Genomic DNA, 16,484 nt, shown 5'->3' with positions numbered 1-16,484 from the left:
ATATCCCATGTATATACCACATATCCCTGTTTCTAAAAGTATTACAACTACAGAGATTAAATGACAAGTACTTCACTATCTACCTTGACACATATTTAAGAAACTAACATTGTGGACAGCACGTGATCTGCAAACTTTCAAAGATTCTTTAAGGGAGGCTCTACACAGAGTTATTGTTAGGTTTGGTGCTTCGTAGAAATTACATTCCTTTGGGAATAGCTTGTGACATTTAAATCAAAAGAAAAAAACAGTGTCTCCTTCTGGAGGGAATAATACCATTTTCATTTATTGCTCCCTACATAGATGTGAAATTGACTTAGAAGTTTTTACTCTGTTATCTTCTCTGCACCCTAGGGGAGCTGATTATTTGGAGAGCAGGAAGAAAATGGAGCAATTTATTTAATGAGGAACTCTTGAGAATTCAGCAGTTGAGATGCTAGGAATTTTAAACATGCCTTGTTGCTCCTCACCTAGAAGTGTGGTCCCAGCTTTGCAAAATCCCAATGTTTTTTTTAGGGAGATCCTGGAGACAGGATATCTGCAAGTGCAGCAGGTGGAAGGACTCAGAGCTGCCCAAGGAGGCGGGTGGACTAAGAGCAAAGGAGGAAGTGGCTAGTTTCCCTTACTGTGAATAATAACTCTAAAATGGCCCAAAGTTTATGTAGTCTATGAAGGTGAATTTTCCGTATTTGCTAGGTACTTTATTTTCTACTCAATCACATTTTGCTGTTTGCACTCTTTTCGTTGTTTTCCTGCAATTCAAACTCTTTCTCCAATAAGCTGGAAAGTAGTATTTCTTGTAGATCAAATTTTCTGGAGAGTCTCTTTCATACGTTAAAAGTGCTCCTTGACATTTACAAGAGGTAACACACCTGTTGTATTTATGTTAAATTTCATCCTCAGTGGCTGCCCCAGTTAAGTGGCATGTTGATAACCGATACCCACGCAGGACAGCTTTATTGTGTTGCTCAGAACAGAAGCTCACGAGTATGAAACACTCGCAACTCTACCCAAGGAGAACAGTCATACACAGGCCACTTAATTCCATCCTCCAATACGACCTCATGGTGAGTATCCAGGACCCCTAACGTAGAAGGGAATCACATGTTCAGAGTTGAAATTATTTTCTCAAGATCACACAGATGTGTGGTATATTGATGAAAGAACAGTGTATTAAAGAAAGTTTGACTCAAGAATCCAATTTGTAAATCACAGCTTTGTACAGCACCTTGGGAAATTTAGGTATCCAAACAATTATTGGAAATGGAGAGTTTAATTTTCATAATATTAATAACAATAAAAATACTTATTGAGATTCTACTGTCCACAAGGCATTTTAATGCTCAAAAATATAGTAATAATAATAATACTACATTTTTTAAAAATGAGGGAGTCATATTAACTTTCACAAATTTATGAAGTGACACCACAAAGAAGAAAGTTTGTCTGACTTAAACATGTATATTTAATCACTATTATAGAGCTTCCAGAATAAATAAAAAATTAAGATTTTGAAAAAGTCATGAAATGTCTTCAAATGTTTTGGAAGTTTCATCTACAAAAAAATGCATCGATGTTCATAGATTCATACAAGAATGCTGGTAGAGTGATTTTGTCTTATTTTTAATGTTCTGAATATTTATATATATATGTATATATTATATATAAGATATACACATTTGAAAATATATAACTTTTAATGTAAAATATTTAAAATAAAAATGAGATACCTGGCTGATTGAATCACGGTCACTGGCTGGGTCTACAAGACAATGAAGAAAATCTTTGCTTCAATGATACTGAAAGTGACCATGGTCTAAGGTGGCAGGTGGCTGTCCATAAAGATTGCATTTTCTTCCTTCTCATCATATGCACCAGCCATATGGCAGAAGAAAACTCTTCGTGTGCCTCAGAATTCCTCCTTCTGGGCCTTTCAGAAGATCCAGAACTGCAGCCCCTTCTTTCTGGACTGTTCCTGTCCATTTACCTGGTCACGGTGCTCGGGAACCTGCTCATCATCCTGGCTGTCAGATCTGACTCCCACCTGCACACCCCCATGTACTTCTTCCTCTCCAACCTGTCCTTTGTGGACATCTGTTTGGTCTCCACCATGATCCCAAAGATGCTGATGAACATCCAGGCACAGAGCAAAGGCATCTCCTATGTAGAATGCCTCACTCAGGTATACTTATTAAATACCTTTGTCGGCATGGATGATTTCCTTTTGACTGTGATGGCCTACGACCGCTTTGTGGCCATCTGCTACCCACTGAAATACACAGTCATCATGAACCCTCAGTTCTGTGGCATTTTAGTTCTGCTCTGTTGGATCATCATGTCCTGGGATTCCCTGATCCACATTCTACTGATGAAGCATCTCACTTTCTCCACAATCACCAAGATTCCCCATTTCTTTTGTGAACTGACTCAGGTTCTCAAGGCAGCCAACTCCAGTACCCTTGTCAATGTCATCTTCCTATATGTGGCTACTACACTGCTGGGTGTACTGCCTGTCACAGGCATCCTCTACTCTTACTCTCAGATTATCTCTTCCTTACTGAGAATGTCCTCCATTACTAGCAGGTATAAAGCGTTTTCCACCTGTGGCTCTCACCTGTGCGTGGTGTCCTTGTTCTATGGGACAGGATTTGGGGTTTACCTCAGCTCTGCTGTGACCCATTCTTCCCAAGCAAGCATGATCACCTCTGTGCTGTACACGGTGGTGACCCCCATGCTGAACCCCTTCATCTACAGCCTGAGGAACAAGGATGTGAAGGAGGCCCTGGGCAGACTCCTCCACAGAGCAGCCTCTTCTCTGTGATTGAACGTGGAACTCAGATGTTACAGACTTTGTGCAGTAGCTATGACTTAAATATACCTTGCTCTCTCCATTCCCTAAAGCCTTGCTTTTGTGTATTTGCATATTTATTTCTCTGCAGCATTTCTCTCAGTACTTTCCTTGTAACTCCCTAATACTTTCCTTGTAACTTTTCTTTATTATAAATAATCCATAAAGTTCCAAGTTTTGTTATATGCATTCTTGATATGTATATATTCCCACCTCAATTTAAAGAAGAAACATCCCACCCTCATGGTTTCTAATTTCATGGTTCCCTCAAAATGTATTACTGGGTTTAAATATTCATATTTCTCATTTTCATTTGATTTTGCACTTGCATTCCTTGGAGGAAATGGAATGAAGACCATCAGAGTGACAGCCATATCAGGACTGTGACTCTCTGAATTTTTATGAGTTTATTAGGGAAAGAAGGAGAGAATCTACGTCGGACATTCATGACCTCTGTGACCTGAATTCGCACACATTCCTTCCTTCACTGTCCCTCTTGTTGTAGCAACAACGATTGGATGCATAATTCACAGAATTGCACTACTAAAAACAAATATTCCCAGCTCCAAACTATAGCATGTCTGCCTCTTTTGATGGCCTGGACTCTATTTCTTTGAGAGGGTGCTTTTATATTTCCACCTGATAAATCATTTTGGGCCTCTTAAAATATCAGATTTTTGAACACAAATGCTGGAGTCTAACTTTGAAAGCACATTTTCTTATATGGTTCCTACTGATATCAATGCCTAGGAGAACTCCTGAAAGAGTGTGTTATTCTTTATGATCTCTGCTCTCCTCTTCCTTCTCATTCATCCTTCCCTCTGTTTTCCGTTCTTACTTTCCGACTTCCTTTTCTCCATCTTACTAGTCACCGCTTAACATGTTTTTTTTTCCTGAGTGTGATTGAATAATATTTTATGTTAAATGTACACTGCAAGTTTTTTATCCAATCATGCACCTTGGATATTTGAGCAATTTCTGTCTTTCACATAGTGACTAGCACAGCCGCTATTGTGGATGCACATTTGTTTGCATGCAGTCATGTACTTCAGTGGGGTTTTGCTAAGTGGCAGACCGTGTGTATAATAGTAGCCCCATAACGTTAGATTTCCTAGAGAGGTCAGAGCCAGGTCCATGTGTACAAATGCACTCTGCTAAGTTAGTATGATGACAACATTGCCTAGTGGTGCTTTTCTCACAACCTCTCCTCACTGCTAAGCAGCACAGGAGTATACTGCTTCTCGATTATTTGTGCCTTATGGATAGCAGGTGGAGAGCTGTGTCATATAGTGATTACAAATTTAATTCTTTGGGCAACTGCTAAAGCATTTTTAGTGTAGGTGGATTTTTTTAACATTCTAGTGTATAAATTTTCTGTTGGGTTCACGTCTTTGCTAATGCTTGGCAATTTTTTTGAAGTGGAAAGTGCAATTTTTGGCTCTGAAGGGCTCTCTCAGTGTGTTTTCAGTTGCATTTTTCTATAACAAATTGAGCACCCTTTCAGGTACTTGTTGGCAGTAAATATATTTTCTGAGCATTATCTCATTGACCCTTTTCTCTTAGCAATTCGTGTAGATTGTCCTTGTGCTTATGACTTGGAGTAGGTCACTACATAGGGGAAATTTAACTTACTATTTTTTCAGTACCATCTCATAACTTTCCATTTCTATGAAGCACACAATGTATTTTTATCAACCATATTTATCGTGTTGTAAAGTAGATCTCTTGTACTTATTCCTGTCTTAGCTGAAATGCTCACTTTGACCCCAACTTATCTAAACCTGCCCCCCACTTTCTCTTGGCTGTCATCGTGCTGCGATTCCATGAGTTCTGCTTTTCAGAGATCCATCCATATATAACTTGTGAACTTGTGTTGTGTTCGCTTCCTCTGTCTGGCTCCTTTACTTTCACTTCTCCTAACGTCAAGTGGGTTCTTCCATGGTGTTACCAATATCAGGGTTCGCTTGTTCTTATGTCTGGTTTATGTACGTATGCTACATTGCTTTATTCATCTGATAACAGTTGATGACAATCCTTCACTATTATGAAGGGTGCTGCTTGGTAAAGGGAATGTGCACACAAGTTGGCCTGCTGATAGCATATCCTTCAGATAGAATTACATTAATATGGCTGCTGGATCATGGGGTGGATCTATTTTAGATTTTTTGAAGAACCTGCATACTATTGTTTGTAATGCCTGCATTCATTTACATTGACAGAAAAAGCATTTGAGGTTTCTTTTTCCTCACATCCTTACCAGCATTTGTCACCTTCTGTGTTTCTCATAATAGCTAGTTGGAGACCAGCATAATATGTATAGATTGGTGGAGGCCAGGCACACTTCCCACAGTCCCGAATGCAGGGGATTCCTTGCCTCGGGAAGAGAGGTGTATGTAAAAGGTACAGACTTCCTGGCTGTGTGGGAAAGGCATAATCACAGTGCTCCCAAGCCAAGATAGCACTTGCTGAGGGCAATATAAAATACAGGCATACAGGTACAGGGAAGGACCGTAACTTGTTCACTTTGAAATGATAAACTTGTTGCTTATCTTGGTGTCCTAATCTTTTTTTATTCATGAAGTTTATTGGAACTTTTTATTCATACAGTGCAGTCACATTCATCATTGGGATTTTATATCTTTACATGATGTTTCTTGCTGCTTCTTTTTCCCATAACCCTGCCTTCCGTTCACCCTTACCACCCTTCCCTATTTACAAAGAATTTGTTTCCATTTTTTTCCTCTTCTCATATTTTTTCTTTTCCATTATTTATTTCCTTTACCCCTCCTACTTCCTTTACTCCTTTAGCCCTTTTTTTTCCTCTTTCATATCATTGATTACACAAACTGGATCTCATTTACACTTGTAGTTTTTCACACCGGAGAAACTATCCAGTATTTACATGTGTGTCCTACTTATTTCATTGAAGACTATGGCCTCAATATTTGTTATCCCTTCTTTCTTTGCCACTATCCCTCCCACTTCCCATACCACTTTAGACTGTTTTGTCCTATTTCACATTATGAAATAAACAGTTTGATCCTTAATTATAAATTTAGTATCTCACACAGAGAAGCCATTCAGTATTTAGGCATGCAGTGCCTTCTTTATTTTACTTGAGTATCACTTCAATGTGCATTCATTTATCTATAAATGTCCTTAGTTTCTCCTTCTTTATGACTGATTAGTACTCCATTTTATAAATAAAAAAACACATCTTCTTTATCCAATCTCTAGTCCATGGAGATTTGGGCTGTTTTCAATATTTAACTATTACGAACTGTGCTACTGCAAACATGGCATGATTCTTTAATTATTTTGGGAAGATACCCAGCGGAGGAATAGATTGGTAAAATAGAAACTGTAATCCTAGTTATTTGAGGTATCTCAACATTGATTGCCACCGGAGTTACAACAATGTGCACTTGCTCCGACAGTGGAGAAGGGTTTCTTTCCCCCAAAACCCTGCCAGCATTTGTTATGCTTCAAATTCATTGTAGAAGCCATTGTTTCTGAAGTGAGGTGGAATTTCCGTGGTGTTTTTTCTGTATCTCTTGAATGACAGTGGTGTTGTGCATTTTTTTCAAATGTATATTTCCTATATCTTCTTTGTCTGAGATATGTCTTTTCATTTCCTATGCCTCTTTTTGGATTGGATCTTTAAATTTGGGAGGTATGAGTTTTTCAAGTTCTTTGTATTTAATATAACTAGACCATTGTCCAAGGAAGAGCTGGTAAAATTTTTCCCCATATTTTGAGTTGTCTCTTCTTTTTAATAGGCTGTGATTTCCAGTTATTCATACTCTGTGCTAGTTCCCATGCTACTGAGGTTTTGTTCATAAAGTCTTTTCCTGTTCCAATATCTTTAAGAGTTCTACCTAGCTTAACTTGCATCAAGTTTAATGTTTCTGTTTTTCTATTTAGATCTTTGATCCACTTCAATTTTAGTTTAACACTTAGCAAAAGATAGGGGTGTACTTTTATCCTTTTAGGTTGAAATTCAGTTTTTCAACACCGTGTATCAAAGAGGCTATCTTTCTTCCTGGAAGAATGGTTGTCTCCTTTTTCAAAAATGAGGTAGCTGAGTATGTCAGGAGTTGTTTCTGCATCCAGTAAACCTCAGGTCTGTTTGTCAGTGTGATGCTTTTTTATCATAGTAAGTTAATAGTATACTTTCAAGTTGGGGATTTTGATAGGCTCTGTCATGCCTCCAGTGCCTTAAATTTCTTTTATATTCTAGGTCTCTTCTGGTTCCAAATAAATTTTTGGATTATTTTCTCTAGTACTGTGAAACACACTGTTGGAATTTCAACCTGAATTGCATTCAATCTGTATAGCAGTTTTGGTAGTATAGCCATTTTCACTATGTTGATTCCTCCTACCAATGAGAAGGGGATGTCTTTAAATTTACTTATATCCTCTTCAATCTCTTTTTTCAGAGTGCTGCAGTTTTCAACATAGAGAACTTTTGCTTCCTCCATTAGATTGATTTCCAGATATTTAAGTTTTGGAGATGCTATTGTGAATAATTGTTTCCCTGATTTCTATCTCAGTGAGTCCGTTATTTGTGTACAAGAACTCTAGAGTTTGTTTGTGTGTGTGTGTGTGTGTGTGTGTGTGTGTGTGTTGACATTGTATCCTTCTGAATCTGTTAGCTAAGTCAAAAACTCTTCCAACAGAGTATCTTGGGTTTATATAAAGTGTCACATTATCAGTAAATAATGACAGTTTAACTTCTTCCTTTCCAATCTTTCTCTTGTCTAATTTCTGTGGCTAATATTCCCTTAACTATATTGAACAGGAGTGGTGATAGTGGATATGTGTGTCTTGTTCCAGATTTTAGCATGAAGGTTTTCAGATTTTGACCAGACAGTATGATGATGGCTGTTGGTTTTTCATAGCTAGCCTTTGTCAGGTTGAGATATGAACATCTAGTACAATTTTCTCTAGGCTTTTTATAACGAATGCGTGTTGGATTTTGTTGAATGTTTTTTCTGCATCAATGGAGATGATTATATGATTTCTGTCCTCCACTCTATTAATATAGTGTATTACATATATTAATTTATGTATGTTGAACCATACTTGCATCCCTGGGATGAATCCCAATTGGTCAGGGTGAATGATAGTCTTGATAACCTTCTGTATTCTTTTTGGCAGTATTTTATTTAGGTTTTTTGCATCTACGTTCATTAGGGAGATTGGACTGTAGCTCTTCTTTTTGTTGGGGCTTTCTGTGCCTTTGGAATGAAAGTAACAGTTGTTTCCAGGAATGAATTAGGAAGTATTGATTCCCTTTCTGATTTGATTGGAAAATTTAGAGAATACTGCAATAGTTCCTCTCTTAATGTCTTGTTTAATTTAGCAGTGAAGCCAGTAGGCCTGTGCTTTTCTGTGTTGGTAATTTTTCAGGTATGTTTTCAATTTGACTGATTGTAATTAGGGTGTTTAGAATTTTTCTGTCTTCTTCCTTTAACTTTGTAATTCATATTTCTCTAGGAATATTGTTGGATTTTATTCTTTATGCATTCTTCCAGTCTATTGTTTTTCACTGATGAGTTGAGGCCATTAACTTGATGGTGAAAACTGATATGTATTGACTTATCCTTGTCATGTTCATTTTCTGTCGTTGGTTCTTGTATTTGCCCTCCTTTCCCCTTAATTTCTTCCTTACCTGATGGATTTGCTCTCTTGGGCCTCATGGAGTTATGACTTTTATTGTCTTTTTATAGGATATTGTTTAGAATATTTAAAAGTGTTGACTTGAGAGTTTGTTTTGAAAAGTCTGCTGTGATTCAGATGGGCTTTCCTTTGTATGTGATTCATTTATTTTTTTTCTAACTGTTTGCAGTATTTTGTTTTTCTGTTGTGCTTCTGGGATCTTAACTATTATATGCCTAGGTGGAGATGTATTTTTGGTCATGGTGAGTTGGAGTTCTATATGCCTCACATTTCTGTATGTCAAATTCTTCTACTTTGTTTGGGGAGTTTTCTATCTTCAGTTCTGTGAACAGGTTCTCATGTCATTTGTACTTTCTGCTGCTTTTTTGTGGACTCCTATCAGTCTTGTGTTATTCTACTTTGATGCATCTAGGAGCTGCTCATTGTCCTTTTCTAAAGAGATCTCTATTTTCATTGTCAAGACCTACACAACCCTGTTTTATTTTGTTTTGTTTTTTGAACCAGGGATTGAACTCGGGGTCCTTGTGCCTGCGAGACAGGCAGCAGAACCACTGAGCTAAAACTGCAGTCTAATCCTGTATTCTTTATCTGATATTTTGTCTTCACATCAGCTCATTCTTTGAATACTTTCAGTACAGTTTTTAATCTCCTGGATATGTATTTGAATCTGTTTCATGGATTCCATTTCTTTCCCATGTTGGGCATTCATGGTTTCCATTTCTTTCCTATTATGGGCATTCATGACTTCCATCATGGTCATGAACTTGGCTATTTTTTTTTATCTGTTTCTGTTCTAGAGTCTGTAATTCTGTCTATTCATTGTGCTCATCATCTCTGTATCTATCTGGTAAATTGTTTATCTTTTGAATTTTTCTAGATCCTCATTAATCTGTTTTGTTACTTCCTGTGTTATTAGTTCAGTGCGACCACATGGTTAATTATCAAATTTTCCAACCTTGATTTCCCTAGAATTTGCCTTTGGTGAGCTGAATGTTGGGGTTTCTTAGGTGTCTTCTCATTTGTATTTTTGCTGTTGTTTCTGTTTTTGGGTTACTTCCTAGGTTGATACTTCAATATTGCTTATGTTACTTTGTTGCTTGTATTTAGAGCCCTTAGGGAATGCTTGCTTCTTAGAGGTGTCTTCCAGATGTCCCTTGTCTTTAGGTTTTGTGTCTCTAAAGAGTAATTGGCAATCTTGTTTCCTGGATTCCAGGAAGAAAAACTGATTGGCTCAAAAACAACCCCTTAGCCTAAGTGATATGATCAGTAGCAACAATAGCATTAGGCACATTTTAGAAAATGACAATTCTATTGGCTATTGATCTATCAGTTTTAGACATGTGAATTAAGTCAAAATAGAGGACCAGCCCAAAATATGTTTATAGTGAATAAACTCTTCAACATATGGCAACTTCACCTTTTAGGAAGATGACTTAGAAAGAGCTGGGGAGGGAGGGATAGATAGGTAGACGGATAGGGAAAGGTTAGAAAAGTGGCCAGAGCATACAGGAAGATCATGTAAACTTTGGGAAACAGTTGAAGACAGGGAGAAAATACAGAATGAAAGAAAAAAGACAAAAAAAGAACAAACTACCAGCAATAGGGCAGCTAGAAACTGTATTCACTTCCCTATAAAATTAATCATAATTAAGTGAGGGGAAAAGAGAGAAGAAAAAAATCCAAATTCGGTCAAGAACACAAACAAAATGGAAGAAAGATCAATACGAATGGGGTGACAGAGAGAAAGAGAGACAGAGAGAGAGAGAGAGTGTGTGTGTGTGTGTGTGTGTGTGTGTGCGCGCATTTGTGTGTGTGTGTGAGAGAGCGCACAAAGAAGGTGTGATGGGTAGGGGAAGAATAAAAAGGGAAAAGAAAAAAATGTGAGAGAATGAAAAGATGAAAATAAAATGTTTGTAGATGGGGAGGGGAGGAGGGGGTGAAGGGAGGGCAGAGGTAAGTGGAATAAATGAGAATCAAGACTTGCCACGTAGAGGTACATGATCCCAACAATGAATGTAACTGTACTGTATCCCTAAAATGTACCAATAAACTCAATAAAATTAATAAATAAAAAAATAAATAAAAATTATAAATTACAAATAAGAGAATAATAATTTTGAAACAATTAACAAATTAAAATTAAAATAAATGGTCTCCTTTAGGTTGTTTATGTGCTGTCACAATAGACTATGTAGTCAGCTGTGTGTACATCAAAGTCAATTACTCTCAGTAAGCCATCAGGTGAGAGCCACAGGTAAGGAAGACTTTATACCTGCCACCGAACAATGAGATTCTCAGAAGGGAGGAAACAGTTCTATACTAAGAGAAGACCCCTTCAAGGGGAACAAAATTGAACAGGATGTCAAGAAGAAGCATGACTGTGTTATTAGTGGAGGTGTCAGAAGAGGCAATTTTGAGAAACCGAGGAAAGTCACAAAAGAAATGAGGGATTTCTACAGGTGAGCACAATGTAAATGTGACATCATTATGCAGTGCACCTGGGTATCCAAAAGACTGAAGGAAAAGGACAACAGGACCGACAACCACAGAGGTGGGGGTTCATGATGGCTGGGTAATGCAAAGGGTGGCAGATATTCACCCAGCAGTCATAGGCCATCACTGCCAGCAGCAAGCTGTCCAAACATCCAAGAAAAGCAAAAATGGACGCCTGAGTTAGGCAGCTCACACAGGTGCTGGATTTGCTGTGTGTGTGGATGTTCACCAGCATTTGGGGACTGTAGTGGTGCTAAAGCCAATGTCAGAAAAGAACAGGTTGCACAGGAAGAAGCACAAAGGTTGTTCAGTTGGGAGTCAGAGGTGACAACCAGAATGATGAGCAGGTTATGAGCACTGTGACCAGATACATGGACAGAAGGACTGTCATTCATAACACAAGAATAAATGTCAGGGAAAACGTGAGCACAAAGGAAGTCTTCCAAATAGTTAGTGGGGATATAAATGTATACAGCCAAAATGGAAAACAACATAAAGATTCCTGAAGAAAAACACCTAAAAATAGAGAGAATAGTTAATCTAGCTGTACTACTTCTCAGTGTATCTTCAAAAATTTAAAGTCAGCATTCTTCAGAACTCTCTGCATGTCCATAGGCCATCAAGCCCTGTTCACAGAAACTAAGCTATAGAATCACCCCAAGTACCCATCAATAAATGAACGGACAATGAAAAAAGAGGTCTGTACACAGTGGAATGTTATTCAGCAATAAAAAAGAATTAGAATCGTATTTTGTGCAAGAAAATACAACTGGAGATTATTGTGTTAAGCCAAAAGTAAAACATCATGTTTTCTTTCATATGTAACAAACAAATTTTAACAAAACAGAAGGAAAGAGGTGACAGAGAACTAGGCAAGGACTATTAGAGGCTGAGAAAAGAACAATGTTAGGGGAGAGAAGAGCAAGGCAAATCATAAGGGTGGTAAGATCAAAGTGTGTTATATACATTGTCCTAAAAATATGACAAAATAATCTGTATAATAATATTCATTAATAAAAGCATCATTCTCCTTTTTATTTGGCATTGTGGAGATATATGTTTATGTGGATGTTTTATAAGATCAAAATTGATTAGTATTTTGATCTTATTCATGGAGGAGTCTCTTCACTCAGTTGCCCAACTTGGTAGATACTCTACAAGGGAAATGAATCGGTTTGTTTGTTAAAACCATAACATTGTCGGGATGTTAGAACAATGCAGCTATACTCTAGCGATTATACATTCTGTGTCTGCAACGTTGAATGCATTTCTACCCAATGAGTTTTACCACTATGCTAAGAGAAAAGTTGATATTTCCCTTTCATTCATTTACAATCTTCCCATTCTTTCATGAGAATTGTAATTCCATTTCATATTAATATGTAAATATACCTTTGTAGACAAAGTTTGCAAAGGAATAGATACATAGATAGATAGATAGATACATAGATAGATAGATGATAGGTAGATAGAGTCAAATGAAAAAGAGTGAATGTGCTCTGTCCTTGAACTAGACACCGAAAGCATCCATCCAGCTAAGGGCCTAGATCCCAAGGGAATGTCAAACAGGTCAGGCAGAAAACTAAGGCCACAACAATGTCTTGTGCAGATCCATATCTAAGATCAGCTCTGCAATGTTCCAAGCGCCAATGGTAGAAACTAGAAAGTCTGCACCAGCACAGTGAAGGTTTTCTGCTACCAGGATGAGCGATCTTCACCGGAGTCAGGAAGTGACACTGAAGACAATGGTGAAGACCAGACCTTCTCTGAAGAGGACAACAACCTAGTCAGTGAAAGTGAGGACCTGAGTTCCTCTGACACCAGGAATATCCAAGTTTGTCTCAGGAAAGTCAGTCATAATAAAGCTTTTCTTTGGAAATAAGCAGTATGCAATCTTGCACTGCTATTGTCCATTGATGCCATGGATGACATTCCTCAGTTGGGTCTTCCACACCCACAGCACACTGACTCAGTTCAGTTTGGTGTTCCCATGCAAACTGCTCATTAATTAATCCACCACACACACATATGCATATATACACATAATCACATGTCATAGTGTCATGTGTGTGTGTGTGTGTGTGTGTGTGTTGTTTGGAATTGAACTTCTGGTCTCATGCATGCTAGGAAAGTATTCTACAACTGAGCTACATTCCCAGATGGTGTCTTTTTTTTCCCAGCTTTAATTGAGTTTATTGGTACATTTTAGGGATACTATACAGTTACATTCATTGTTGGGATCTTGTACCTCTACATGACAGGTCTTGGTTCTCGTTTTTTCCCCTTGTCCCTGCCTTCCCTTCACCCCCTCCTCCCCTCCCTGTCTACAACCACTTTAGTTCCATCTTTTCATTATCTCACATTTTTTCTTTTCCCTTTATAGCCTTCCCCTACCCGTCCCACCTTCCCTACACCTTTAGCTCCTTTGTTCCCATTTCTCAATGTCAGTAATCTTATTAGGATCTTATGTACTATTACAGTTTATTAACACCAGAGAAACTACATGGTATTTACACATGTGTGCCTTATTTATTTCACTTAGGAGTATATCTTCAATATGTATCCATTTTCTTATGAATGAATCTATTTTCTCATTCATTATGGCTGAGTAATATTCCATTTTATAGAAAAACCACATCTTCTTTATCGAGTTTCCAATGGATGGGCAAATGGGCTGTTTCCAAGTTTTAGCTATTACAAACTGTACTTCTATAAACATGGGTGCACATACTTCTCTGTGACATGATTCTTTAATTCTTTTGGACAGATACCCAGCAGAGGGATGGCTGGGTCAAATGGAACCTCCAGTCCAAGCTCCTTGACGTATCTCCATTTTGATTTCCATAGTGGTTGTACCAGTCTGCACTCCCACGAACAATGGAGAAGGGTTCCTTTCTCTCTACAACCCTGCCAACATTTGTTATTGTGTGATTTCTTGATAGCAGCTATTCTCTGTGGGGTGAAGTGGAATCTCAGTGTTGTTTTCATCCGCATCTCTCAAATGATCAGTGATGTGGAACATTTTTTCGTATATTTACTTGCTGATTCTACTTCTTTTTCTGAGAAATGTCTACTCATTTTGGATACCCACTTTTGAATCCAGTCTTTATATTTGCGGGGGGCTGATTGTTATGAGTTCTTTATATATATTTGATAATAGTCCTTTGTCTGAGGAACAGCTGGTAAAATTTTTTTCCCACATTGTAGATTGTCTCTTAGTTCTTTTGATGGTTTCTTTTGAAGTATAGAAGCTTTTTAAAGAGATAAGATGGCAGTTGTTGATTCTATCTGCTAGTTTCCCTTGCTACTGAGGATTTGTTCATAAAGTCTTTCCTATGCCAATGTCTTCTAGAGTTCTGCCTAACTTACCTTCCAGCAAGTTTAATGTTTCTGTTTTAATATTTAGATCTTTAATCCATTTGGATTTTAATTTAGTGCATGGTGAAACATAAGGGTCTAGATTTAATCTGTGGCAGGTTGAAATACAGTTTTTCCAACACCATTTATTAAAGAGGCTATCTTTCCTCCACTGAAGATGGTCAGCTCCTTTGTCAAAGATGAGGCAGGTGAGTACATCGGGGTTTGTTTTTGTGTCTTCCAGTCTGTTCCTCAGGCCTGTTTCTTTGCCAGTACAATGCTCTTTTTATCACAGTGTCTTTCTACTATAGTTTCAAATTGGGAATTGTCATACCCAGTGCCATGTGTCTGTTGCCTAAAATGGCTTTTGCTATTCTAGGTCTCTTATGGTTCCAAATGAATTTTGGGATTCTTTTTTCTAGTTCTGTGAAATATAGTGTTGGAATTTCAATTGACATTGCATTGAATGTATAGAGAAGTTTTGGTAGTATGGTAATTTTCACTATGTTGATTCTTCCTACCCAGGAGCAGGGGATATCTTTCCATATTTTTTATATCCTCTTCAATTTCTTTGTTCAGAGTGCTGTAGTTTTCAGTATAGAGATCATTTGATTCTTATGTTAGATTGATCCCAGATGGTGTCTTAATTTGTTTTATGCTGTTATACAAAATGCATGAGCCTGAATAGTTTATAGGAATTAAAATTCACTTCTCTTAGCTCTGGAGACTGCAAATTCCAAGAATAAGGCCCTGGCAGGTGTATTTGCTGCAGGGTGTGTCCTCTGGCAGGAAAGAATGCTGTGTCTTCACATGGCAGAAGGCAGAATGGCGATGGAGACAAATGCTACATGAAACTTCTTTTGAGACTCTGTCATTCATAAAGTAGGAACCCTGTTTTCTTCTGTATTTGCATATATTTGAGATGCATAAAATTATTTGGGGGAAAATATGTATAATAAAAATGTATTATATATGATATAAAATATTCAATATAATATAAATGTATCATATATATAATATATATATATACATGTGTGTATGTATATATATATGTATATATATGGGATTTTTTGGTTTTGGAAGATAAATACCATGGTGATAGATCATAGCAAGAATGTGTCAACATTTTTTAGAGGTATGTGTGGGTAAAGAAGTATATCACTAAGGAGAGAGACAGAGAGAGATAAGAAACAGAGACAGAGGAGAGAGGAGAAGAAAGAGGAGAGAGAAAAGGATCCTGAGACCCACATCCCTTCTGATGGTATGAACTGAATGATCCAAGCACAAGCCCATCTCTCCATAACTCCCTAGCACTTCTCAGTATCACCTCCCTACAGACCAAGTCTTCAATTGCAGAGAGCCTTCAAGAGACACAAATTCCACTGAAGCCATATTACTCATTCTAAAGGAAAATCATTCTTCAAGAACAATTTTATAAAATGAGTTTGTCCTAGTACTTTTTGACCCCAAATCTTTGTAGTTTGAAGCTGTAGCTGAAAAATGAAAGATTTCTGGATTCTAGTGCACGATACTTGAATGACTGAGCTCTTCTTTTTCAGTGTCTTAGTAAATGCGGAGGATGTGAGTGAGTTTCTGCACGGAGGATGAAATGAGGGAGTGGGTTTCTTTAGTCTTATTGTTAATCATGCACGTTAGCTGTACACTTTAATGGGTTTAATTTTGGCTTTTTTGTACATGTGTATAACATTCCCCGTCGGATTTCTATCCCCTCTTATTCCCTTGATTTTCTGTAAAAGTCCCATCTCCTTTCGTGTGTCTCTCTCTGACTCTCTCTCTGTCTCCCCCCACCCTTTCTCTCTCTCTCTCTCCCCCTCTCATCTCTCATCATCGCCTGTCTCTTATTACTGTTACTACTGTGCTGGGGGTGGAACTGAGCATTGGACGTCTGCTACGCAATTCTAGCAATGATGCACACCTGAAACCCACACTCAAATTTTATGTCTAACAATCGTCTCTATTACTTTCATAAAAATTCATTGAATGGAATATGAGGAATATTTATGCAGGAATGAAATACCTTTTCTGTTCCCCATTTGGATCCACAGAGAGTAACAAAATTTCTAGAAAATAACTTGTTGAATGG

The 16,484-nt window shown here is 37.7% G+C and overlaps 3 protein-coding genes across 5 annotated transcripts in view; all 3 read left to right on the top strand.

The window, feature by feature from the left end:
- LOC104860580 (olfactory receptor 7D4) overlaps positions 1–16,484 on the top strand; it is a 152,991-nt gene that overhangs the window by 39,685 nt on the left and 96,822 nt on the right. The window lies entirely within an intron of this gene.
- The window catches only part of LOC104876923 (olfactory receptor 7D4), an 86,728-nt gene that overhangs the window by 33,423 nt on the left and 36,821 nt on the right, over positions 1–16,484 (top strand). The gene's annotated exons all lie outside the window — the stretch shown is intronic.
- On the top strand, positions 1,021–2,911 carry LOC104876915 (olfactory receptor 7D4). Its single transcript, XM_010645152.3, has 2 exons — positions 1,021–1,067; positions 1,879–2,911. Exon 2 carries the CDS (start codon positions 1,883–1,885, stop codon positions 2,819–2,821), a length of 939 nt encoding a protein of 312 aa, XP_010643454.1. The 5' UTR covers positions 1,021–1,067; positions 1,879–1,882; the 3' UTR covers positions 2,822–2,911.

Source organism: Fukomys damarensis, unplaced genomic scaffold (assembly GCF_012274545.1).
Source record: "Fukomys damarensis isolate Sample0158 unplaced genomic scaffold, DMR_v1.0_HiC HiC_scaffold_37, whole genome shotgun sequence".
Taxonomy (NCBI): domain Eukaryota; kingdom Metazoa; phylum Chordata; class Mammalia; order Rodentia; family Bathyergidae; genus Fukomys; species Fukomys damarensis.
The sequence above is the reverse complement of the archived record's forward strand: the minus strand, read 5'-3'. Positions and strand labels throughout refer to the sequence as shown.